The 27,442-nt window shown below is 42.0% G+C and overlaps 1 protein-coding gene across 8 annotated transcripts in view; it reads right to left on the bottom strand.

Moving 5' to 3' along the window:
• LOC122972572 (partitioning defective 3 homolog) overlaps nt 1-27,442 on the bottom strand; it is a 356,531-nt gene that overhangs the window by 101,536 nt on the left and 227,553 nt on the right. For 6 of the 8 annotated variants that reach the window (XM_044339771.1, XM_044339764.1, XM_044339768.1 and 3 more), the window contains exons 17-20: nt 16,325-16,473; nt 13,965-14,003; nt 8,473-8,694; nt 4,567-4,804 (exon numbers count right to left, since the gene is read on the bottom strand). In XM_044339771.1, the coding sequence (XP_044195706.1) occupies nt 4,567-4,804; nt 8,473-8,694; nt 13,965-14,003; nt 16,325-16,473 (648 nt within the window). The remainder of the gene's footprint in view (nt 1-4,566; nt 4,805-8,472; nt 8,695-13,964; nt 14,004-16,324; nt 16,474-27,442) is intronic. The other 2 variants (XM_044339767.1, XM_044339770.1) reach the window with 2 other exon arrangements.

The following is a 27,442-nucleotide window of genomic DNA, read 5'->3' as shown; positions in this document are numbered from 1 at the left end:
TCAGCGCCCACATGTGGAGGCGGCTAATTGCTGTCTCCAAATCAACTGTGGCATAATACTACAAGCATATGTGAGCATGTGTGTGTGTGTCTTGGGGAAGGTGGACGGGAATGAACATTATGGAGGGAAAGTCATATGTTGATCCATCAGGCATGCTCTTGGCCATGTGTGTGTATAAAAAGCCAGGCTAATGCGCGTCATGTCGGTATACTAATGATCAAACTGGCTTACCCGCCATCAGCTGTTCACACCCACACGAGCAGAAAGAATCATATGGTACCAAGACACGGAGTGGCTCAGGAACACGCTAACTACCTACTCTCATGCTACACATGAGGTAATCGTGCTTTCGTAGCATTGTATCCATATTCTAGGCATACTCACGCATGCATGCAAACACACACTCGTGCCAAACCCCCCACACTCCAGCGCTCCCAGCATGCTTCCACACTGCCTAAGAATAATAAAGATTGAAGGATAGAAAGCATCCCTCTACTCCGGCTCTCACTGCTTTCCTTCCCACTCCACACCCCTCTCTCCCGCATCCCTCCGTGTAGCCTTGAGTGGGGCTGCATCTGCGGGGAGGAGCAGGCAGACGAGGTCCCCAGGGTGATGGAGGGCGAGGAGGAAGGGGAGGTGGAGGGTGGGGGCGCCCGGCTGTCACACTGAGCTTCAGTGTTGGCTGATGGCTCTCGGTGTGAGGCATGCCACTTATCAGATTGGTGGGGAGAGTGGGAGTGGGGGGTAAGGAGGGGGGGGGGGGGGGGGGTGAGTGTATGTGCGTGGGTGAGGACACACTGGGGAGAATGGGTGAGGGTGATGCCAGAACCCATTAACACTGTCTTTTCATCTATACGCACACAAATTTACATGTATCTTCAAAATGCGCACTCATGCTAACACACACACACACACACACTAAAAATCGCCAGAGATCCTCAATCCTCCCTCCAGGCAGACACGATGCCGTGACTGCCGCTGTGAAAAGCTCCCTTCTTTTCTCATTCCCCCTCTCCCTTTCCTTTTCATCCTCCTTTCCCACTCTCTCTTGGTGCCCCAGTTCACTCCAGTGCACACGCTCTCCCTCCACCCTCGCCCAATCCACCCCCCACCTCTCTGGCCCCCCATTCCCCTGTCCCATCCCCTGCCTTCCAATTTTGCAGCCTCCTCCCACTTGTCTCCTTCATGCTACTTTTCCTGCAGTATTATGCATTTCCAAAGCTTAATCAAACACACACACACACTAACTGTACAAAATCATTACATACACACAAAAACATACAGAACATCCATAAAGAAAATACATATGCAGACACTGCAAAAATACCCATCTAAAAGTCTAATTAACCCATTTAAAAATGTATTACAGTATCCACTGTGTTTTAACAATTGAACACTCTTACTTATTATAAATGACTCAGGATGGGTATTTTTTTGCATGTGCATCTGCACAACAAGCTCACACACATATAGACACATCAGAGGATGGAGATGGGGATTTGATGGAGGAGGTCAGTCAGTCACAGAGCAGATAAACAACACCTCATTAGGCATGTTGAAGGGAGTCTTGCAGGCCAGGCCGAGACAGCATTGTCTGCTAGCATGCTAACAGGGCCCAGGGCAAACCTTCCAACATCCAAACAAACCTGATATGATCGGAAAGTAATGATCACATGTTATCCACTAGAAAGGACATGAATAATTACGTCCAATGGTTTGGGGGATAATGCATCGCCCTGCAGATGCAGACATGGACACAGGGATACATGCGTGCAACAGACATCCTTGAAATAACATTGATGCCAGGCTGCCTAGGGCTGGATTTTTATCCTATGCATGCATGCACATTGCTATCCATTCACAAGATTATGAGCTATTCATTACTGGATGGTACGGGACTGTATACCAGGCAGTCTGCCATCGTATAAGCAGTACAGTATGAATCCAGAGAGGCAGGGAAGCCGGGGCTCTGCACTGCAGTTTCTTTGCTTTGGGCTTTAGGCAGTCAATTTTCTTTCCATCACGCACTCGCACACTTTCAGTCATTCTTGCACTCACAGTATTTATCTCACAGTCTCTCCCTCTACCCTCCCTCTCTCTCCCTATATTAGGCCATCCTCCTTTCCCCTGGCTCTGATGTTAATGCACTCCCAATCAGGCTGTCCATTAAGCGGACGTGCGCTACAACGTTCATCAGGCCGTCCAAAGGCCTGCATGCAAATGAGCTCAAATTGCAGCGCCCTGCAAACTCCTTGAAATCTCCTTAGAGGGAGAACGTGCGTGTAAGACATGCCTGTGTGAGAAATGCAGGAGAAAGTGAGAGCTTGTCCATTTTATGCAAATGAAAACCACGGAGACAAGCATTACAAAGGATTAACCCAATCAGGATGTCTTTTTGATGTTTTTGATGCAATGGTGAAACGCTCACATGTGATACTTGCTAATGTAAATTCTATGCGTGATCCGTAAGCCTGAGAGCGTTGAGTTACTGTCAGCCAAACCTTTTGTCATGCACAGGAAGACTTCTCTATTTTGAAATCACTGTCAAAACTTTTGCTAGAATCGCTAAAAATGAGACACATGACAGATCTTTCACTTGCGTTCCCTCTCCTCCCTTTTGACCGCTAGGCATTTCATATCACTCCATTTTGTTGTTCACTAAAAAAAAAGTTTGTTATTGTATCCAGTGGGATGCATTCTTTCTCACCTCAGTTCCTTGCCATCTCTAACTTTCTAAACCTGTTAAGTGGATTGTGAGAGAATGGGGAGAGAATAGAAGAGGACAGTGTAGACGTGTGGGTGTGAAAGCTGTCACAGCTTTAAGTAGAAAATTGTTTGAGGTATCAACAAGGAGTACGTGTAGCAGAAAGATGGGAAGACAAAGCTTGAGAGTTGGAGAGACACGCTGGTTCAGGAGGCTGCCTCTTTGCATTCAGGAGGCACATGGCCTGGCGTTAAATGCATGGAGCAGGGGGGATTGTCAGCGAGGCCTGCCGCGTGCCAACTCTTAAGTGGCGGTGGCACTCAAAGATAATGAAGAACGATGATGAGGCTGAGGAGGGCATGCCGAGGGCTCACGTGCACTGCTAAAATCACCCAGCAGTCACCTATCGGGGCGAGCACGCAGCCTCTCAAAAAGGTTTGCCAACGGCACTGATTGCATGTCACGGAGAGTCAAACCTGTGGCTCAAATTCCAGCTTTCATCAACTAATTCAGCACACTTCTCTGTGTGCACCCCTGTGAACACATGTGCATTTCCACATATGTGCTCATGTTGCCTGGTGTGTGACAGAATGTGAGCCTGTATGAGTCATTATGCATTTACACCACAGGATGCAGTGACAGTTGAGTTAAAAAAACAAAAAAAACCAAAAAAAAAAACCCACAAAAGTGAAAATAATAGAAGATAAGCTCCTCACATTCCTCAATCGTGACCTCGAAACACACTTGTCGTCTTTATTGTTCATTACCGAGCCGTGTGCTGCGATACGCTAACTAATCCCATTAAACTAATCCACATGAAAACAACTTACGGCACGATAACGGCTCGCACCGCCTCCATCGTTAATTTATGCCATATTCAAATGTGCACGGAACTGAAATAATGTGACTCCCCCACTAATTTTCCTTGTGGAAAAGATACTGAATGGATACCTGCAGGATGTTTATTTTCATCTGGAGTTTCTTTGCATGTTTCTCCTGCTATTGTCTATATGCACAACGGTCCAAAGTAACCCTACCCAGGGTAAAGAACTTATGTTTTTGTCCATTAGTCCACAGTGGCAGTTGAATTATTTTCCAGGCTGTAAGACAAACCTAACAACCAGAAATATTGCCTGCAGAGGTGTCTGGTTTGAATTTGCCTCCAACTTCCTTTAGTATATGAGGTGATAACACAATGTTTTAGACCTTTAGCAGGTGTGTATTATTAAATGAAAGGCGTATCCTCAAATGAAATCATTGAAATGAAAGCTTTTGCTTGTGAATATGTGTTTTCTGAAATGATGAATATTTAAAGGCTGTTGAGAGCAGGATCATAACACCTCTCCCGGACTCCCGAGGTAGTCTGCCTCTAAAATTTTTCTACAGCTGCTGAGAATACGATCTGTAGTCAACATTCCAATCTGCAGTCCATTTTATCATCTCCAATGGTCTTTCATCCCCAGAACCAAATCACAGCAACACATTAGCACCCGTATGGGTCCTCAACATTGTCCGCTGGTTAACAAATGCTGAGCGTGTTTGGATAGGAGGAGCGTGCACATGGGATTATGAATAAAACATGTTGCCCTTATTAAAAATAATCTGGCTCAAAAGTGCTAGAGGCCCTTGAGGTCGATAACCCCCCCTCCCCCTCCGCTACACCCACCCCCTCCATCTCACAGGGTTCAAGGAGAGGGGTCCCTGATTAGCACTGGCAACATCCAGAGAACGCATTCAAATTCTGTATGATCCTGTGGAGAACGTGTTCAGTGGAATTAAATAAAGCAGACAGCGATTAGCACTTGAGGCTACACAGAAGGGAGTTGTTTAGGAGTTTGAGCTAATCTCTGTCTTGTTCCTACCTGAGAATCTCGCCCAGGCCCTTCAGCACGCCTTTCTTGGCTTTGTTCTTGTCCTTGTCTTTCTCCTTCTCTTTATCCCTTTCAGGTTTCTTCTTTTCCTTCCCCCCGGTCTTATCCCGATCTTTCCCTCTGTCGTCTTTGGAGAGGTTGCCGTTCAGCCCGGGGCCCACAATGAGGTCACCGCTGGTGGACATCGACTCCCGACCTGATCGGGAACTTCCCTCTGTGTCCTCGTCCACTGGAAAGAAGTGATTGGGGGGGGGGGATAAAGGGGGAGGAGAAGGTGTTAAATATAGATACTGAGAAGGAGACAGAATAGTGCACTCACACAAACACAGGGATAGACAGAAAAATAAAATGTAAGTCAATAAAGACAAAAACTTCAACTTCCACTTGACTCCCTGTAGATCACAGAAGCTTATTTGAAATCAGCACACAAAAACAACTTTTTTTTGTCTTTTTCTTTTTTTTAGTAGTAACAAAGCCTTACGTCTTTCTTCTGGTAACATCAGATGAACCATTAATGGAAAATCTGTGTCCCACAAGGTATAGCAGCTTTGAACAAAACACACTGAATTCATCCGCCTCATTAGAGCAGAATATATTTATATTGTACACCCTTTGAGAATAGTGTTCAGTTGAACATATTTTCACTTAGCTGGAAGCCTGAAGTTATTTCAAATGTGTACATTTCACACAGCTCACAAGTGAACCATCTTTTTTCTCTTTTTCTCCTTCTTTCATATAAAAATGATGTGACCAAATAGTGGAAGCTCTAATGATAGTCATATGAATCTGGTTCTTAATTTACGTCTGAACTCATTTCAACCCAGACATCAAATTGAAACCAAACTCCTTAGGTGATGTAGGGTTGATTAAACTCAAAGTTTCCATCACATCTAATCAGAACTGATGTGCAAAATGTAATTAATCTGTCAGTAATTATACATTTAAATAATCTTGAAAAAGGCTCCCAGGGATCTTAATTGCAAATGTGGTGTGCTCTGCAATCGGCATAGCTCCTGTCTATGCTATATCTCTCGCTCTGAGGCGTGAGGTAGATGTCCTTCAGATTACAACTTATTACAGTCTTGCGCAATGTCGTCTAAGTTATGTGTTTGATGGAGGAGAGAAAAGCGCTTATCGTCGGGGAAGGAGAGGGAGGGGAGACAATGATGGATTTTCGGCATACGGGATGAAACAGACTACGGGAGGGAGGAGCGGCTGGATTCACATTTCAAGGATGAACAGTGGGGTTTGTTTTCTCTTGTGATCTGTGGAGCTATCAGCTATTTCTTTCAGCTGCTATCTCAGAGGAAATTACTGAAATGGAATCTCAACATGAGGCACTGTATGGTAGGAATAGAGAGCGAACCGGCAGATTAAACCTGCTCAATTATGCAATTCATTGCCGCACGTAACCCCTCCCTTTCCTCTCTCCACCTCTACAAATTTGGGAGCAGGTTCTGGATGGGTATCAGCTTTATCACTCAATCTGCTGCCTGCTTATCAGTCACTTATGAGCAACTGCAGCAAATAGCAGCTGTGAGCTGTATCTGGCTATTTAAATGATAGAGATTAGCAGGAGTGCTAATGTTGCTACTGCTTAATGATGCCAAGCTACAGATAACATAGTAAACATTGTAATCCAGAGCCTCCCACAGGGCACTGGTCATATATGTGTGTGTGTGTGAGTGCATGTATGTGCATGTATGTGTTGTCTTAGCCAGGTTCTTTACATGTATTCTTATAAAGGCCTCATATTGAAATTGAAGACAGACCAAACAAAAGGGAGCGCATCTTTTTTATAATTTATCATCTTCCTTTAAATCTGAATCTTTCAAATAAAGCAAGTCAGAAAAAAAGTGCCATCTCTTATCAAAAAACAGACAAAAGCCTTTAACACCGCACATCAAAAGGTGAGGCCATCCACAGCAATTTAACAGAGCTGAAAAGAAAAGACTGGTCTAACAATTTCAAATGACAGCAGAACCATTGATGAAATTGTCAGGAGACTGAAAGATAATTTGCAGAGACAGACAACCACAGGAAACATTTTGTCACTTTAGTGAAACTTTCCTGCTTTAATAATCGAGGATATTTAAGCTGGTCTGTCAGTTAAGGTTATGACAGACAAGTACAATTGCCAGTCTTATTCCGACACATGAAAGAAGGGTTTTTTGCCCAACAGTGCAGATTTCCGTCTTTCTTTTTCATTTCCTCGAACGATGCAACACAAAGTAGCACAAAGGTAAGTGCATTTTGCCCAGCAGGATATCTTGTGGGGACACATTTTCTTTAGGTGATGCCACATTCTTATTTTATGTAAATAAAAGTCTGGGAGCAGAGGAAGGCAGCGGCTTATCTGTCAACTTTGACTATTAACCTCAGTGACGAGCACAGACTGGCTGCTTTTATCTAAATTGAAAAACAGAGTTATTTGAATATCATGGGGGAGAATGCAATATACCGCAGCAGGGGAAATCGGTTGCTTTCCCCATTTTTCTTTGCCGAGATAAGACTGTATTTAGTGGCTTGCCGACAGAGCTTATGAGAACAAAGCGTTTCAGGCAAATAATTCCCTCTTTTTCAAATATCTCCCAGCTCTTTTAATGGAATCCTTTAATGGTGAATGGAAATTTATATCTAGCAATTACTCTTGTGGTGTTGCAGTGTTATTACCTGTCGGAAAACGTAAGACGGCTGTCTCTCTATACTCAACGCATGTCTTTTTGTCATCAAACACCAAGTAGGAATGGATATATTCACTCAAACGGAATGTGTCATGTCTTTACTTTCTAAGGTTGTCTTCATAGTTTAGAATAAAGTAAGGTAATTCTGATTTCAGTCTCAGTTAGGTACACAGGAAAACAAACAAAAGGAATCCTGGTATGTAGATGTATAGTGCCATGTGTCGAAAACTAACTGGCACAGGCCGCAGCAAATACATGTATTTGATTTGCAGTCATATAAGCTATAATAAAAACATATTACATGTAAAATGGATACAATAGGATCCTGACTCATGTGGATAAACACCATCATTTTTTTTCTTGCGTGCAGTCTGTTAAAAAACATGGCAATGCACTTTAAGAGTATGCAAGCTCCTGGGAAAACATGTTGCCTCAGTCTCTAACAATTGCACTCAACATGAACTGTGTGAATATTAATGAGTGTGTAACCTAGACACTTATTGCTGGTGTGCTTTGTGATACACACACATCACTCTAGCAAGCGGGGATCCCTAACCTAGTTTACTTGGGGGTGAATCTTGCCATTCTGAAAATGCTCTGGGGAAATAGTTGGCTTGAGGTGGCCTACATTACATTACACTAAATTAGTTAGTGATAATATACCAGTGTCTTCCACTGTACCTTATATAATGACACATGTTTGGGCACATTGTGGATCATGTACACATTATTGCAAAACAATAATTCTGTTTAAATGGCTTATACCAGGGGTTTTCAAAGTCTGAGACTGTGGGCCTCCCCACAAAGTTTACAAAGCTACCTATGGGATCATGATTACGTCATTTGATCCCATAGACACTCAACAAAACACTGAGCCAAAATAGCCTGATATTGCTGTTGGACATACTTCAGATTACACCAAATATCTATAAAACGTCTGTCTGAAGGCATTTATTAGTTTCTGACTCTGGGAAAGTGGGAAAAATAGTAAAATTACCCAAAACTACCGTATCTTTGAACTGTCTCTTTAACTAAATCACACACATTTAGGCCTTTTTATATGATTTCCTTTTGATAACTAATGTAATAACTAATGTAATATTTTTTCACTTCTATTCAATGAGCCTCCACTAAAACTGTTTGGAGCCCCCCTGAGGAGGCCCACATCCCACTTTGAAAACCTCTGGCTTATCCAGTATGTTTCTGCACTTACATGTCTCCATGCTGTTCTCCTCCTCTGCCGCAGTGACACCGGGCTTCTCGTATGACTTGTCAATTGCAGCTCGGAAACTCTCATTGCAGCCGCGGCCCCTGACGATCCGAGAGCGCCTGTGGACGTTGACCTCACCGTTGAGTGTCACCTCGGCAACAGCCGTCTGGAGGCTTTCGAGGGAACTGGACTTTTTCAGGCCCAGCGAGGGTCCGACCTCTTGTTCTGAAGAATGGAGTGAGGAAATAGTGTCACTAAGGCCAGCTAACTAATGGTGTGTGACTACGACTCCCCCACAAAGGCAGCGTAAAACCTGTCATCACAGAGCTCATTGCGTGTCAATGAATCATTCACGTTTTGCTAGTTTCGTATGGGATGATGTTATGTGGCATACTTGGCAAGCAAAGGGAAAGGTGTGAGTCTGGCAATTAACATGAAAAACAAATGATGCCATTGCCTGGCCAATGAAGTGTGTGAAATGAGAACAGAGTATTATATCTTCACTCAGTTTACTGAGACATTTTCCTGTTGAGAATTATAATTCAACCTTTGTCCTTGTGTCTGTACAGTTAAATTATGTGGTTGAATCATAATGCATATAAATGGGCCACTGTAAAAGACAGCAATGTAGCACAGCACTAGAGTGATTATGGTGTTATGGTTTTATATATTAAATTCCCAAAATGTTTAAATAGACTATAAAGCTAAAACTATTTCCATAGGAGGCCCTCTCTCCCCCTTTTCTTTTACTTTCTCAAATGAGAATGAAAGAGGGAATGCATGCAGACTGAACAAACTAATGTCCCTTCATTTACAACACCATTCCAATGTATTCACAAGCCCATCTTAGCACAAGCAACATTTAACAGCTGTCATTTTTTGCTCTGTTTCTAAGTCCTTCACATGTGTAGATGTTAGATAGCAGGTAATACCACAATATGAAGGCAAAGACTCTGTTATCAGTCTTATGTTGATTAACCCGGAGGGCGAAAACAAACCAAAACAGTCAACACAGGCCTCTTGCAGAACAAAGCTAGCACATGGAATCTTTCCAATACATTATCCTCATATGCACTGCACATAGAAACATGAATCACACTTCAGTATGAGCTTGGCAATATCATTTCTGGACAATAATGTCTTCATGAGACAACACAAATGGCATCCATTGCAGTTATTTCACTGAAGGATTCTGCACAATGCATAACCATTATGTAAAACAAATACAATTAACATGTAAATTTTACATATGATACAAATGGAGGGCTGTAATGAAGCGAATAGCTAACTGAATAGCTAAGTATGTCATATATATCATACTCATAGTATCAAAGTATCTCCTTAAAAGGATATACATAGCACTGATAGAGCAGCTGTGTAGACAGCACACTGAATGTTGAACAGTCAACCTGTTCAACACTTGGGCCAGGCCCCGGACAGCCGTAATTATTTTTCCAATGCTTGCCGGGGGTTTGTTTAGGGTATGTAATTGGACCGCGACTCAAGTATTGGTATTTCATTTTGTCAGGGAGCGTCCGTCAGTTCCCTGTAGCTCTTACCTTACCCGCCAGTTGGTAAACAAGCAGCCTGGTTGATTTTCTGTCCCCTTTATTCTGCCACGATTCAGCGTGCGGCAAGGTGCTGTCAAACGTAACAAGATGGATTTCTGAATATGTGCTAGTGGAAGCCTTGTTAGATGTAAACTTCTGCTGAGGAAACTATCAGTAATAATGAATAAACTGTTGATTCAATTACTTTGGCAGCCTCGCTGACTCTCCGAGGGCACAGCACATGTCAATGGAGTCTGGACAAAGCAGCATTGTGTGTTTACGACTCCCTGTAGACCATACAGACCCTCCACATGTACTGAGTATGTACTGCTGTTTCCTCTGTGGCTTCCCTCGGTGTAAATAAACGTCTACTACAGCTCTTCCTGTTGGTTTTCAATAACAATGTTGCCTCTACCCTCACTGCATTGGACACACACATGGAAAAACTGGATGTATGGGTTTTTATGCGTGCTCCATGCAGGGAGTCCCCAATAGGCACAATAACACAAACACATGACATGATGAAACACAGACACACACTTCTGTGTCAGCTACCATCAACAAGAACCCCGACATGTTTAAAGTGGCCTAAATGAGGCATGTCCCACTGCTGCTGGGTGATCACAGTGGATCTTTAGGTGGAGGACTGCATAGCCAAACACAGATTAGGCAAAGAAAATAAACCCCCTTCACTGAAAGAAAACAATTTGTTACCTTTGTATGGACTCTGAAATTCATTTGGTGCAAGGAAAGCAGGAGGAGAAGAAACACTGTGCGATGTGAATATACAAAATTTGCACAAGAAGGGTATGAATAAACTGGCGGCACTGTGCAGAAATCCATATATGCTGCTACTGTTATCATAATTTTACCAGTGGCAGCTTGTCTCTTTTGTTGGCTGAACCCCTTTGCTATTCTCTTCTTGATCCCTTAACCAAGCAAACCTGCAGCAGCTCACTAGTGATTAGCCAGCTATCTGGGTTTCGCAGTTCAAACACACACCATCTAGACAGATACTTACAGAGGACAAACGTAGGAACAGAACAGAACAATGGTGTTGATTCCTTATTTCAGTCATCTTTTCATTTCAAACTAGCTGAAAGTTTTCTTGCTACTCTAAGGATCTTTGGGGTCACAAGGGCATCCCTCTTTCTGCTACGTTTGCTACCAATGCACTCTTACTGAGAGTGTGAGTGCTTCTCTATCATCCATGGCAGCTATAGATCTGGTGTCAAAGAAGTCAAATAGGCTAAAAGGTCAGCTGTTAGTCAGTGTGTTGGGTTTCCAGACTGGTAAATGTATTGTAATGTCTTTTACGCACCATTTTCCCCTCTCCGTTTCGTCAATGTTAATAAAAGTGGCCAATCCCGAGAGAACCGGGACTCAATCCTGAAAGTACCATTTAAAATAAATGAACACCAATCCTATAATGCTGCATCCCATTTAGTTGGAAGAGCTCATATGTGCGCCTTCAGGCAGCCTTGGACAGTAAAATGAAACTTTACTGTGTGCTACAAATGTCTGGGGGGTGAGGGTGGGGGGGGTCAAAAGCTCTCTAAGTCAGGAATAGAAGATTCATTTTACTGCTCGCTTCCCCTGAGGAGGTGGACCATTTCTGATTAGTATGACAAATTTTAATGTCAGGAAAGAGTAAACAGCCTTATATGACCAAGAAAATGCAAGTAAAAATCATGGAAATTCATTTGATGAAAAGAAGTAATCTCATCACGTGAAGGGCAAGAGAGGACAGGCCAAAGAAAAAACACATTAAAAGGAAACAAAGGCGCAGATACAGTGTAGCAGGAAAATGCTGTGATTTTTCATACTTTGTGCAAAAACTCAATCAAGCCAGTATAAATGGCATGCAAATTTGGGTTTTTTTGAGGCTTATGCATAAAGCCTGCCAACAGCGGACATGCAGAAGCCAGGGTTCATGTTTGACACAATGGGATTGCAAGTTAGAGCCGCACAGGATGTGCAACAGTTCAAGGCATGACATCTGCTGTACTCGGAAACAGGGAATTATCCTCCCGCTCGGTATTCCGCACCACGATCCTCTTCGCCATTGTTTCTAGTCAGCGTGGTGAATGACTGAGAGGAGCAGAGAGACAAAGAGAATGGGAGAGCGAGCGAAAGAGAGAGAGTTTGCCCATAGACCCTGGCTGCCTCGAACCTGCCTTTGTTTTCACCAGAAACAGCCCCGGCTCTCCTGGGAGAGTTTGACGGACAGCTCTCTGTATGCCAGTCTATTATGTGATTCCTATCACACAACAGAAGCCTCACTGCTCTGCTCCTCATCTCCCTCTTATTCAGAGGGATGAAAATACAAATTCCCCCATTGCATACAGACATCAGTTTGTCACTCCCCACACGTCTGGAGGAGAAATGAAAATCATCAAAATGAAACACATGAAAGACAATCAAATCAAATAGGGGGAAAGTGCACCTGAAATTTTGTCATGGTCAAAGACAAAAATGGCCAACGTGTTGTGTTCCTTAGCCAGATTAAGGGCAAGGACAGTTAATTGGAGAAGATCCATTGCCACTAAACGTTAAAGGGGAGGTATGGCAAACTCCATGAATAAATCAGCAGTGGTTATTACAGGAACAGGAGCCCATAGTATAATTAGAGCAGCTAAAACTATGCTCCCCAGCCATTATTCACCGTGGGCTCTTGCATGTAAAGATCTGTGTACAGACAGGGGCTCCATTACACATAATTTATTCAGCGAGCTAGGGCTTTAAGCAGGGCGGTAAAAGGGTAATTATGTTAAAAATAGCCTCCAAGGTGGCCGGGGGAAGGCCATGTCCAGGTATCCCAATGGAAGTGAGGCTTCCATGGGTCGGCCGGGCTCCTATGTCTCTGTGGATCATTAGCCCAGACAGAGGACGTCCTCCGTACGCAGAACATGTGTCAAAAAGGAATCATCATTAACCAGACTTAGGGTTAATATCTCAATCAAGGATGCTGGATACCTTGCTGTGACTGCTTTACTCAACCCAATAAAATAATGTTTTTAATGTTTGTCTCTCTCCGTGTCAGCCTACTCACTCTACTAGCTATGATAATAATTTGGGTAGGCATGCTCCTCTTATGTCAAGCCTGGCAACCACTGGATCAGCAACTGACTTGGCAAGAATGGCAACTCCCAATAATGGTAAGCTTGAAGTCATCTGATAGTCTCTCTTTTACCGCAGCTCGTCTATCAGTGACTAGGAAAGCCGCCATGTTCATCAATCTCATTGTGCCGCCTACAGTTCCTGTCTTGTTTAATGTGTAGAACATGAACTATGCAAAAAGTTGTAATATATAATGTCAAATACCTGCTATGGGCGCACGTTCTTTTAAATTGTTAGTTTCCAATTACTGCTCACAGAAATCACTCAAAAATATCCCCTTATGACCCAGTGACCAGCTTATTCGGTGTTAATTGACTGGAGTGAATTCACCCCAACATGCTCCAACCAGAGCTCAAAACAGCCTCACTATGATGGATCAATTGCAACGAGCTGGAGAGGCCAACTGGCAATGAACGTCTCTCTATTGCAAATGCCACTCCATTGCCTAGTTCCCTCCAGCCCTCCACACCTCCTGGAGTAATGAGTGTTTTCTTCAATCATTTGCACTGCAGAACGAGCAAAATGGCACAGTTTCCCATATTAATTGCCAAGTCTCTATTCAACGCCATGCAACTCCCTCAGCAATATGAAAACCCTCTTTTGATCATGCTGCAATTACCTCAAACAACACTCTCCTCCATATGCATCTAAAGGTGCCAAGATCACACAGCCAATAATGGTTGGTTATGAGCTGGTTATAGAGAAGGAGTGGGGGGCTGCTTTTGCAATCTCTTCTATTGACTCGTGGACCCAGCTGAACAATCATAATGGTCCATTGTTATAATGGTGACAGTGTATTGAGCTGGGCCCGGCATGGTTGCTTACCTCCGTCGGTTCTTGTGCTGCAGTTAATCTCATCTGCTACTGTTAAAGAGCATAAACAAGCGTGAGTGGTTAGTGCCTTCTGTACCATGTTATCGTGCACATGCAAAGCAGAAAGAGACAGAACCGGAAAGTGCAGGACAGATACTGAGTAGTTTGAGAATGTGATCTAAGTGGAGCAGATATTACACCCCATGCAAGAGCCTGTCAGTCATGAGACTTACAAGGCAAAGTGGTGAGAATGTGCTAGGATATTACTGCCAGCTGTGGCGCCTCACGTCTCTTTCTTCCCTTTTCTTACCTCACTCAATCTTGTTCCCCATCTAAATGGGATTGAACCACGGGGTGTCTGACCAGTTTAGCATATTTCAACAATGATGGGCTTCAAAGTCATGAAATCCATCTGCTGATGTGATTTGGGAGCACGATTTAAAGGCAGGACAAAAATACCTAGTGACAACATAAAATGAGACTTTGTAGGGGATAGCATTGTTGAGCATGTTAAGCATTTAGTCAGGGTAGCATGAAAGCAAAGAGCGGCTTTATTAATGTGTTAATGAAATGCAGAGAGGTATGCTTACACCTGCTTCTTCACCTAACTTTCCAATACAAACCACAATGTCCAACGGTGTGCCAAAGAGAAGGCTTAAAGGTAAATGCTGGCATTATCTTCTTTAGCTCATTTAATTTTCAACTCTATTATACGTTACCCATAGGCCATTTTTCATTGTGTGGCTTTGATGTAATAATTTCATTAAAATAGTCACCATGTTATAGCAGTATGCGCCTTTCAGATAATTGGAATGTGACATTAGATATGTAGCCAATGTAGCTTTCATTTTGAACACAGACTCTAGAGTTTGTGCTCCACGTATTGACTGAAACATTTCTCCTCTGGGAGCTCACGTCAGTTACTAGATATTATATGAGAGGAACAAGTTAGTTATTTCCCTGCACCATCTGAACGCCGTGATTTTCTCACTGATGGATTATGATTTTGTATTGGCAAGGATTTCTGTCAGCAGGGTATTTCTCAAACTCAATCGAGCCCTGCCAGTAGTGGAGGGGAATGTGATTTTGAATTACATTGAATAACACACACACACACGCACGCACGCACGCACACACACAGTTATCTTCAGAAATAGAACTTAGAAATAATAGAGCAATAATAGTGAGAACATCAATAACACTGGTTATTCCAAGAGTGAAGCTCTTATGAGCAGATGAACTAGTCTTTTTAGTAAAGACAAACACTGTTGTTTTTTAGAACTAATCAAATTCACAAGTAAACGCTGACACCACTTTTGAACAATTAAGAAGCTTTTTTGATTTAACTCATTGATAAAATGTGCATTTGCAACAATGAGCTATCTCAGCTTCCTGTCCATTCTACCCACTTCCTGTCCAGTAATATCCAATTATATTTTCAATTGACACTAAGAACATAATGGAAAAGATCAACTAATTGCTCAGTGAAACATATCCTATGACTAACTATCATCTTTCTCCTAAGCAGCACTTTCTGCTGAAAGTTTATGTGCGGTTCACTTTGTGGAAAAGTTTTGAGGGCTGGCAAAGGGTAGGGCTAATCCAGGGAAGGTGGACCCCACAGAGCTGAATGCAGTGGCCCGGACCTGCATTAGTCTGTGGGAGAGTGAAAGATTTCTACAGGTCTCTGGGCTCTGTGTAGCGTTGGCTGTTATCTGTTATGATTAGCCAGTGATCCGAGAGAAGGCAGCGTCTGCTTCAGCCTCAGTGGGAGAGGCTCTGAATTCACACCATCTTCTTCCCTTGATACAGTCTGTGTGTTTGGGCGCATGCTTGTGCATGTGTGTATGGGCATGCATGCGTCTCACAACCTTCCCATTCAAAGACAGTCACTAAAGAGGCCATTGTGCTTTTGCTTCTTGTGTTTTAGCCATGCTCCACTGGACACAGGGCCATGGGAGATAGAGGCCAAAAGAGGAGAGGTGGTGGCTGGACAGGACTCAAAGGTCTATGTGTGTGTGTGTGTGTGTGTGTGTGTGTGTGTGTTTGTGTGTGTGTGTGTTTGTGGGTATTCTGGTTTTGAAAGTGACTGTCTTCATTTCCCCAATATTGTGCTTTTACTCAGACAGCCGTAAAAGGTGAGCGACATCAGATGCTTCACAGAATCACAGGTTACAGTTGGATTTGGTTGTGGTTAATTAAAGGATAATTCTGCTCATGTCTCTTCACCTGTTGTTTAAGTGATTTTCTTCCAAGATCTCAGCAATCTCGGTGAGTAAGATCATAACCGAATAATGACCAAAAACTAGAATTATCCTTTAATCACACACTCTTGACAACATGCATGTGTTTGAAACCAGCATAGCATTTACCTAGATCCATGCTCTTAGACTTGCGTGTCTTGATGATCTCCAGGTGAGCGGGACTCTCATACTGCTTAGTGCGTTTTTCTGACATACTCTGGCGACCGAATCCCTCCCTCTGGAAGGAACCATCAGGGTCTATGTCTGGACTGAGTGAGCTGCAGTTGATAAGAAAGAAATAAGAGAGGGACAGAGGCAGAAGATTGTTATAATGTTGCCAAGAGACATGGCAAATGCACCCTTTAATCCCATGATTATCCAAAGAATATATTTTGCAATCATCTCCATCAAGTTGCCGGTGTAATGGGGACCATCCTAATAATAAGATGGTGAGATAATCTACCTATTAATATTCATACACCCCCAAACCTCAGCCCAAAACACTATTATTATCAGATAATGACCACCATTCACACACACAATCAGTTTCAATCATTCATCTCAATGAGCATTCTAATCAAGGACACCTCCGCCTCTGCTGGGTGGGTTCAGGACATGCCACAATTCAACTTGTGTGATACCCCAGTGAGGTGAGGGTGCTCTGGGGTCACTGCCACTCAATAACCCCCTCCTCCTATGAGCAGTGGCAGAGACCGGCCCACCATAGCACCTTACCTCTGAGATCCTCTATCTCTGTCTGGATCTTAATTGAAAATCGGAGGGGAGTGGGGAACGGAGGTTGGGAGAAGGGGCACAGTGGTATTTGCATGCAAAAGAGTGCATTCACAATTAAGGTGAGAACATCTTGCCATTTAAGGAGAGACAGAAGCGGGGATGCAGTGCTGCATGCATGAGAGGACACTGTCACTATTTGTTTTGTTCTGTTGATGATTCTACATTATGTTCATTAAAGGGTCTTTGTGTTTTTACCTCTAGAGTTCCTTAAGGACACTGAAATACCTGAATCTTACAATGGAAATTTCAAAGCCACATAAGAAATGCAATCTTTCCTGCAACTGCAGATGGAGGGCTTTTGTTCTTACTTGGCTGATGTTATGCATTTCAAAGCGAAGTAGGAAGGAAACATGTTTTTTTGTCAAAGTATCCTCTCTGAGCAGATGCTCCTTCAAGTATCCTTCAGTATTTGTAATATCGCTAAACAGCAACTGCAGACCTGCTGGCACTTGTTTGCATGTAAACAATTCTGATTTAGGTTGTCAATCCTATTTAACAAAAGAGCTGCTTCATGTGTTACAGAGGGGACAGCATCAGCATGTCACTTTGCTGTCGACCATACCTGACAATCCCAACTAAGATCAGACTGCCTCGAAGGACCAACCCCAGCTGACACAGGAAGAGAGGGAGGTGAAGCAGGAAGAGAGGAATGACAGCACAGATGTATTATTCATTTATTCATCATCCCTCGCTTTTCTCCTTTCATCATTCGAAAGCCCTCTTTTTTTCTGTCTCCACAAATGTCATCTGTCGGAGCGTGACTGAGACGGCGAAGGCAAGGAAGGACGTATTTTCAGCCTGAATTTAGATTTCATTCGTTCTTGCCAGCATTGTGTTTCTGGGCCGATTGAACACATAAGACCATAGACAAAGTGAGAAGCCAGCAGGTGGGATCACGCACACCTCTGTCACACAGGTACAGAGAGTTGGCGAGTGTGTGACCATTTGTGAGAGCAATTACAGAGACAAGCAGTTGGGATGAATCAGGATCCAGCTCGTCTGAGCAAAAACAGTGAGAACTCTGTGGGCAGTAAGAGTGAAGTTCAAAGGCACAGCCTAGCAGTGGTGCAAATTCACTCTGTAGGACGTTAGATCTGTTGGTTTAAGCTGTTGCCCATTTTAATACTGCCTCTACTTTACTTTGGTTCATGCAGAGCAATAACTAAATGCAGGTTAATGCAGACTAAAGAAACGCTGACAATCGTGTTGGTTTGAGCACCCCTCCAAGCCGGAGGTACCTGCTGTCGGAAATTGCACCTAAGGTCTCTGCAGCAGTAATCATGACTATTTAAAGAAATGACAGTGGCTCTCTACACCACTGGCTCCAAACCTTCTCAACTTGTGACACTTTATTGCCAAGTGATTCCTTCCTGCGAACCTCCGTCACAGGTTCCATATGTCTTTGAGCTCTAAATAGTTCAACCCGCGTGATGTTCCCTTCTGATACCGTTTCATTTTAATAGGTTTAGCTTTTAAAATCTCCTTGAACAAGTCCTAAAAAGGTCAAACTTTTACATAAAAAACCTATAATATATATAATTGATATATTAAGCTGCATTGCTATGGACTAAACTACAACAATATAAAGTCAGATCCACCTCAACCAACTATAACATAAAAAGGAGATATCCATTTTTAAGTACCATTAAAAATAATCCAACAATATAATAATAATATACATGTAATAATGCAGTCTGTCCTACTGAAAGGATCCATTCTGCATAATGGTGCATTTTACTTTTTTTATTTACGCTTTGCTGATAATACTTCTGTACTTTTACCAAAGTAAACCTTGCAGGACTTTTACTTGCAATGGAGAATTTTTACAAGTTGACAGTGAAAGTTTTACATAACTAAAACATGTGAATAACTCCTTCCCCCCTGTTTAAAAGCAATGCAATGCAAGCCTTATGCACCAAGTGTGCTACTCTTACTATAGCAAAAGCATGACCGAGACTGGTATTAATCTTCAAGTCTACTTAAAGCTGGCACACAAAGATTCATAGCTACCAGAGTCCATTAATAGAAATACAGCACTCAATTACAGATCTCGCATTCACTTTCTACTGGCTATTAATTTCTTCATAGGAATGCTCATTGTAATGAGATACTCCTTTGGAAGTCTTTCTGCTCTTATACAGTTGCTTCTTGAGACAAGCTGCTAACAGAAGAAAAAACCAATTAAAGTAACGTTAACTGGCTGAGTCTATGAAGGTGAAGCCAGACTTGGATGACCATTAAATTGTTCATTTTGGTCACAAATTCAAAGACAGATATATTTGACAGATTGAAATAAGAAATGGCTTGACCATGTGACCGCCTCCGAGACAAGTTGTACAATCTACAGAGCGGCAAAATTTGTTCTTCAGGCCATCTATCCTGTCTACGCCTCTGGTCTATCTCTAATAGTGAGCTCAATCCATTTGGATAATACATTCCCTCATCTCTCCTTCTTTAAGCGGTGTTTAAAAGCAATTTCCACCATTTCGAGCAGATGCTTTCCTCTCCGTTCAAAGTCCTCCCATCATCTAAAATTAACTAGCGCTGAGGATTGCTCACAGGCAAATCCACAGCTTTAACTTGCATTTACATCAACTTGTTCCTGTCTCCGTCTCCCTTGCAGGAAGTTAAATGTGTCAAACTGCACATCGGCCTTGTTGCTAAGTGGTGTGTGCTAAAAGCCGTATGTGCTCACAATCTACCCGAGTGACTTTTTTTTTTTTTTTTTTACTTCCTTTACCACTTTTTCATGATTCCCTTCTTAATGTCATTTAAAAACAGTAAGTCTCAAAGCATCCTACTTCTCACAAAAGTGCAGCTCAGTTTGATCAACTAGCAGGGGGGGTCTGTGCAGAAGTTTCCATGCCTCAGAGAGGGGGCAAATGCCCGGTAAGGTGCTTCTTAAATGGTCCTTCTGAGGTTTGGAAGGGTTGATTCAGCTGACTGCACGGTTGCATAACTGGGCCAGACAGCTTGGAGCTGCCTTCAATCATTGCATGAAGCCCTCCATGAGAAGTCAGTGCAGACGTCTGTACTGCTGGAATCTGCACCAGCGGACACTAGATAGTCTAAATATTATATACGTTTCAGAAGAGAGAAGGTGAACAAAGAAGTCATTTCTTTCATCTCTGCAATAATTTTCTTAAACATATTGTAAAAAGGATGTCTCAGATTGACAGTTTTATTCCACTCACTTAATTGCACCAATAGAACATTTGACATAAACATTGTGAAATAAAATAGTTCCACTGCTGCCACACAGAGTAGCAGCAGCTGCACCTGTAATTTGTTGTAATCTCTTTTTAATTGTGATGAAGGTAGAGAGAGAGACAGTTTGGGAGTGAACAAGATCAATTAAGACCGCTTTGTCCGTCTGCTGACTCCTGCGTTGACCTCCTCATTCATTTCCTGCCTTGTGTATGAATGCTTTAATTAAGTTTTGCTGCATCGACTTCTCTAGAGCGACTGACAAGGACCAGGCTAAAGAGATATTTTGGTGTGTGTGTTAGGAGTATGTGTGTAGGTTGCTTTGGCATCACTCATGCTGAGATTCACCTGCATCCCTGTCAAAATGAGGCAGTGTGTGGCACACACACCCACATAGTACACAACACAGGAAGCGGTATATAAACACAGTCAAGGTGAGCCCTGAAACGGGAGCATGTATGACATGCTTGTAGCAATGGCGCGCCACTGAGATATGGTAAATATTCATGAAGCTAGAGGGGACTATTAGCATTTAAGGAAAAAAATGCCTGCAATTTATGTGTGTGTGTGCGCAAATGTGTACTACCTAGTATTAAAATAACCGCCAACTTAAATTGACATTTGAAATTAGTGGAATGGTGTTTGTGTGTGTCTGTTTGTGTGTGTGTGTGTACATGCACTACAGGGCTGTTGTTATTCTGATAGTTTGATAAGACAAACACATGCACTTAATAGAGCACTTGTGATTCTTAGTTACATTACTGATGATAGAAACTATTAGCGAGTCAACTGAAGTAGGCAGTCTGCCTGCAATGTTTGTTCATGTCTATGCGGACCTTTTCCACTTTATATGTTAATTTGTGAAATTGTTTACCAGCCAATGTGTATCTAAATACTCGTGAGACTGAGGGCGTCTGTGCAGCAGAGTGTATGTGAGTGTGTGTGTTTGTCTGGAGTCCTTTTCCATCTCTGCTGGTTGACAGACTATGTCAGAGCTGCCTGGGAAATGATGTTTCCACCTGTGACATCTCCCAAAGGCAGAAAAGGACACACTCTCTCTCTCTCTCTCTTTCTCTCTCTCTGTCTCTCTCTGTCTCGCGCGCTGTCCACTTCTCTGCTCCCTCACCTTAATGAGAATTGACACCTATCGCCCACTCTGTCAGCTACAACAAGATAGAGGTCCAAGCCATGCGGATGGTAGTCCTCCAGTTAGAGTTCATCTGGGTTGTGACAGTGTCCCTAGTGGTGAAAGTGGGGAGGTATTTTATTTAAAGGAGGTTACTTTTCTTCCTCCAGCTCAACTGCTGTCCTCGGTCCATCACACGCCCTGAACCCTGGGAATAGATTTTGGGATGTTTTACAGCATACGGACCATAAAATCATTTCAATTCAACTAAACCAAACTGTGGATGAAACTGTAAAACTGTGTTTGTTAGTTTTTTTAATATTTGTGGAGGTAAGGGTGTTTGGCAGTGTGGACTGAGCTATAAAAACAGTGAGTTAAAAAGTGCTTTGGGATGTAATCTCAATACATTTGGAATAGTGTGCATCTTTGAAAGATTGTTTTGTGCTGATTTTCATTTTTAAGTTGGACTTTTTAATGCCAAAAATCTTAAAATGTAGTACTGAGAAGTGATTCCTTAGTAGAGTTTAAGAGCTTTAAAAATCAGCCTGCAAAGTCTTTTCACAGAAAGACATGCAATCAATATGCTATAATTTAATAAATTGCACCATGTTACTCATATCAGAGGTGCACATTCTCTGATTTTAACTGTGCATACTTTCTTTGCTCCTGCGTGTAGAGAATCATAATGCAGGTGGTATACAGGGCCATTATGATAACAGTGGTTGGTATGGTAATAGCAGCATGTGCGCCACAGGCTAGCTGGTAGTAGTTAGTTCCTGGCTCTCAGTGATGTTGCATAACGCTCCCTAAACTTCAGACTGATGAGCATGCTGCAGACAACCCTTGGCTTTCTCCACACTTCAGTGCCAATTCAGAGTACATTGCACTCTCACCTCACGTCCTCGCACAAGTTAGAAAACAGCATGTTTGTGACTTAGAAAGATATCGTGTTCTACTGGAGCTGAGAGATGAGGTGTGTTCATGGCAGAGAGAGGCCTCTGGAGACTTCTTAACATTCTCAGAACAATCAGGCTCTAAAACACTTTTCTTTCACGCTCATTGCAATAACATCTAAAAAAAAACACAGCCAAAACCTACTATGATGTATTTATGTGGTCAAAACTGTAACCTTGTGCTCATGTTGTACTGTATAATTACATGAGCATGACAGTCTTCAGTGCTGCATTGTAATATGCTATAGTAGATTTTAATGACAGGACATAGGGTTGATAAATTTATCAGTTTATCAATGTAAGAATATAACATTTTCAGTGATAAAATGTTGGACTTTCTTATACTGTTCTTAACTAGCACTGTCGGATTTATTGTGCATAGAAAATGTGAGCAGCTAAATGAGCAGAAACACACCACTGTGGGTTCACAGGAAAAAAAAAAAAACTGCATGAAGAAGCAGGAGGAGAGACGTTCTCAGTCTCTCACAGAGCTTTATCTTCAAAGCCAAGTTGCTTTGTTTCAGCTCTGTAAGGGGTTTACACTCCTCCTGGTGCTCTCACAAACTTCTCCTGAGCATGGGGACTGTGTTTTGTCTTTTTTAGAAAGCTACATCGCGACATACGCCTGCAAACACTTTTAAAAAGCTGCTATTTTTGCTTCTGAAGGATGAAGTTGATGGCATCTCAGAGAGTATTTGATAAATTTCCAAGGCGGCATTGTTGTGAAAGGGAAATATTCATACAGGCGTGGGTGAATGCGCAGAACAGTCAGAATGAAAGGTAAAACTTCCCCAAGTGTTCTCATCTCTAGTTGCTTGAGAGCGTAGGCTTAATGCAGCTAGTTGGAGAGTTGATGTGAACTCCTCATACTTAAACATCTTTAATTCCTATTTTATTAGATAAGAATCCCTAATTTCAAAGATTTCCTAAATTATAATTCCAGACGTCTTGATTTTAACAGATTTTTATAAAACAAAGCGCACTAACTTAAAGAGGAATAGAAATTGACTGGGACCCCAGTTAGAAGGCACAGACACACCCAGCAACTTCACTTTATCAACTTTTGGGATGAAAACCAGGTGGAAACTTGAAACACTCCTTACGCATCTCAGATGAGCGTGCTTGTATTAGGAGCTGCCATGTTGGTACACTAAATTGTGATTCTGACACTGACCCGCATTCCATTCCTGAGAGAAAAACCTTTCATCTTCTTATTTATCCAGACTATTCTGCAAAGCCACGATATCACCCAGTATGTCTTATCTGTTTTACTGTAAATCATTTAGACGTGGGCCTTCCTGTTTGGCTTTTGGATTCAGACTAATGAAGGAGGAGGCAGACACCGCAAAATGTGACGGGCCGGGACCCAATGCTCAAATGAAGCAATCATTTACAAACTTTATTTATCCGGTGAAACCTGACAGGGGACACATGCTGGTTTCCATCACTACTCTGAATCATGTTCACACACTGTTTAACCCCGCACTCTGACATCCTGGACTCAACCAACGCAGTCATAGTCTGCCGGCTGAAAAATACCACACCACATCAAAGCTGTGGAGTTAAGCATACCAAAAGTGTCTCCGTAGAGGTTGTTGGTTTTACCACCTGGATTCTGAACTGGAATTGAACCAGTCACTACTAAACACTACCACCACCAGGCTGATAAAAAGGAGTATTTTAATAATAATACTAATAAAACAGTCTGTAATAGAAGCAATACAAGCTTTGATGTCTGTATGTTACCATTTTAACAGAGAGCTAAAAGCATTGGGTTGTAATATTTATAGTCTGGTTTATGTTCATTTAAGACCTGTAAAGCTGATGTGGTACAACAACAGTTCATAACAACGGGACCGCTCTAAGTACCTGCATAATAAGACTAAACTGCGTTGTCTTCATGAAGCAAGACATGAACACCCAGCATAGCAACCGTGTATGCAAGCATATACAGAACACACACTCATTAGATATTGGCTGGGGATGTCAGGAGGAAAAAAAAAAAAAAAAAAAAGTAGGTCAATTTATGTGTGTTGTGTGAGATGGGATTTCTGTCTCCAAAACAATCATTTATCTTGGGGGCAAACATGTTAACACACTGACATGTGTGCTGTATCATTCAGTAGAAACCTGCTGAAGAAAAGAAAGAAAAAGAGGGAAAATAAGGTAGGGTTGAAATTGAAGATGAGACTGTACATTTATAAAATTCTACAAGGCTGAAATTTAATGAATAAAAATAAGAGTAGGAAAGGAGGAGAAAAAACAAAAAAAAAAACTTCTTCTTTTTAATTGATTTTTGTTACATTAATAGTTATTCGCCTCTTAATAGCCACTGCCAGATGCTAAAATGACCTTATGATCACCCCTACATTAATAAAGAGAAGTAAGCAAGAATGAAATAAATTTTTCAAGTCAACTGTTCGGATATTCTGTTTGTGAACAAAGTAAATTTAAATACATGAATAAAAGGAAATAAAGGAGTAGAGGAAAAGTATATCTGAGTTTGTTAAATTCCACTGGGTGAAAAAAGGACATTAATAGTGCGGGGCTGCAGCAATTACTGAAGGTGTGCTCACAGTACGGCAAGGATTATGATATTAAATTTAATGCTAAAAAGAGCAATGTCATGATAGTCTGAAGTAGAGGAGGATAGGAAATGAGTTTTTCATGTGTCTCACTTGTGCCATATTCCTCTCATGACATGCAAGGAAATAAAATATCTTCCCCGTTTTCTCACTGATGATTTGAATGATGACAGAGATATTTATCGACGGTGTTGTAAAAACTATATTCTCGGGCCAATATTCTGCTTCGCAAGTTTAGTATGTGTTCTGTCGATGTAAAATGTTCATTATTTAGAGCTTTCTGCACACCTCTGTGTACGGCTCATCTTTGATGTTGCTACAGGAAAAGTAGTATGCAGAGGCTCGTAGTGGTTTACAACGATGCTATGAGGTTGCTGCTTCAGGTTCCCAGATGGCATAGTGCCAGTCAACTGTTTGTGTTCTCTGGTGTTCCTACATGTGAGGCATTTCTAAGACATCTGATGCACAGTTTTATGTGTCGCTTGGATGAGTCAGAGAACATCATCATAGAGGCTTTAACCAGCCCTGGGAAGAGCTGTTCTCTGTACTCATCCAGGCTCACAAAACACTGGTGAGCCTACATATGAGCTGTTTTTTAAATTGAATGTTGAACTGTTGTGATTTTATCTTGTACGTCTATTTTTTTTTTTCTTTTTATACGCTGTGGACTGTCTTGTGAGTCTGAAATAAAGTTTGAATTGAATTGAATTGACATGAAGGAAAAGCACCTGAATTACAATGATTTTTATAAGCCAAGCAGTCATTTTTCTGCTTTGTGTATGCACTGTAGGTTTAGCTGTGGCCTTGGTAAGGCGCCTCCCAGGAGGAAGGAGGGCTGCATAATACTGGAGGCCAGAGGTGAGACTTTCACAGCTCTGCACAATACATATTCAATACGTACAGGGCCCTGGCTGCTTAATTAAAAAGTAACAGTTCCAATACATTGGAGCTTGGCTGACCCACATCCCCTGCTGGCTCAGTATGCCTGTTAACGCTGTGTGTGTGTGTATATATGTGTGTGTGTGTGTGTGTAGTAGGATGTTTGGGGCACTTGAAAAGTAAAATGAGAAACAATGTAAGTCAGTCAGAATGAGGATACACACTTGGCACGTTTAAGCAGCTGTTAGCATTTGAGTAAAGGAGAATGTGTGCCTGATGTGTGTGTGTGTATGTGTGTGTGACTTTGAGGACATGAATTATTCACAATAACCCTAGGCAGTGGTATATAGCATACTTCTGCCTCGAGTGCACACGTCATGCACGTGTGTGTGTGTGTGTGTTTGCATCTGTGTGTGTGTACACATGGTGAGTGTATGAGGGAGCCTGAGTGCAATTCAGCCATATGCTGTGGACCTAATCCACTATGACAAACCTCTGACATCACATGAACAACAGGCATGCTGAGCAAATCTACTCATTCATAATTAATGAGAGAAAGAGAGAGAGAGACATAGAGAGAGAGAGAGAGAGGAAGGGTAGAGAGTCTCTGGGGAAAAGAAATAAAAATACTAAAAAAAATAAATAAATAAAGTGAGCATCTCTATTCATGGCAGCTGGCATTTCACCTTGAAAAAAAAAAAAATCTTCAACTCTGTAGCAGCATGCCATTACATGTGACATCAACCAACCAATCATGAGAAAGAATAACAATCCTTATTAAAAAAAAGAAAACATAAATCAATATAAGAGTTGGAAACAGCAGTCCTTGACTCTGTCGTTCAGACCAGAATGAAGACATGATTGAACGTCTTGTCTTTACATTTCCTGTACCTGAACACTGCAATCATACAGGAAATGCCATCGGTAATTTTAGAGTATGTGATTATATCTTTAAGTGCGAATGGCTGCAACTTCCTGTGTTAAAAGACAGCCTTTAAGTGACAGCAATAACAACGAAATGTTTTCTTGGAAATATAGCATTTTAAAATGCATCCTGTCCTGCAGTCTTGATATCTCATTGTTTTATTTTTGTTTTTCCTGGTCTGTAGGGGTTCCTTTGCTTAACCGGTTGGGTCCCTAAAGAGACTTTGTCCTCTGAAAATGAAGATGATGAGCCCTGGCTTCACATTTTATATATTATGAGGGTGCTCCACTCAGGCTGCAGTGTGAGGAGCTGAAATCCCATGGGTGGTCGGGTTTAGAGGGGTGGAGGTACTGTACAAGCCCCTGAGAGTTTTTTTTTATTCACAGTCTGACTACTGCTGCTGGGTCATCCATTATTTAACACACACACACGCACACACACACACACGCACACACATTCAGAGCCACACATGAGTATCTTGCCATTTACACACAAACTTCCACACAGTGTTACACAACTGCACACTTGTACCTAAATATTAGGTATTCCCAATGCAGCCCTGATTTCATTACTTTCTCAAAACAAACTTAGTGTATCATATTAAAATATTATTTCCTAGTTTGTTAAGGCAGACTGTCTGGTTTGCTGATTTCTATGAATGAAAACCATCACATATATTGCACACATTTACTGTAATAAATGTGTGCAATAACTGAAAATGCATTTATATTTATTACTGTAATGTCATTATTATTATGATTTTGCATTTAAATCCAG

This window comes from Thunnus albacares, chromosome 21 (assembly GCF_914725855.1).
Source record: "Thunnus albacares chromosome 21, fThuAlb1.1, whole genome shotgun sequence".
NCBI classification, from domain to species: Eukaryota; Metazoa; Chordata; class Actinopteri; order Scombriformes; family Scombridae; genus Thunnus; species Thunnus albacares.
The sequence above is the reverse complement of the archived record's forward strand: the minus strand, read 5'-3'. Positions and strand labels throughout refer to the sequence as shown.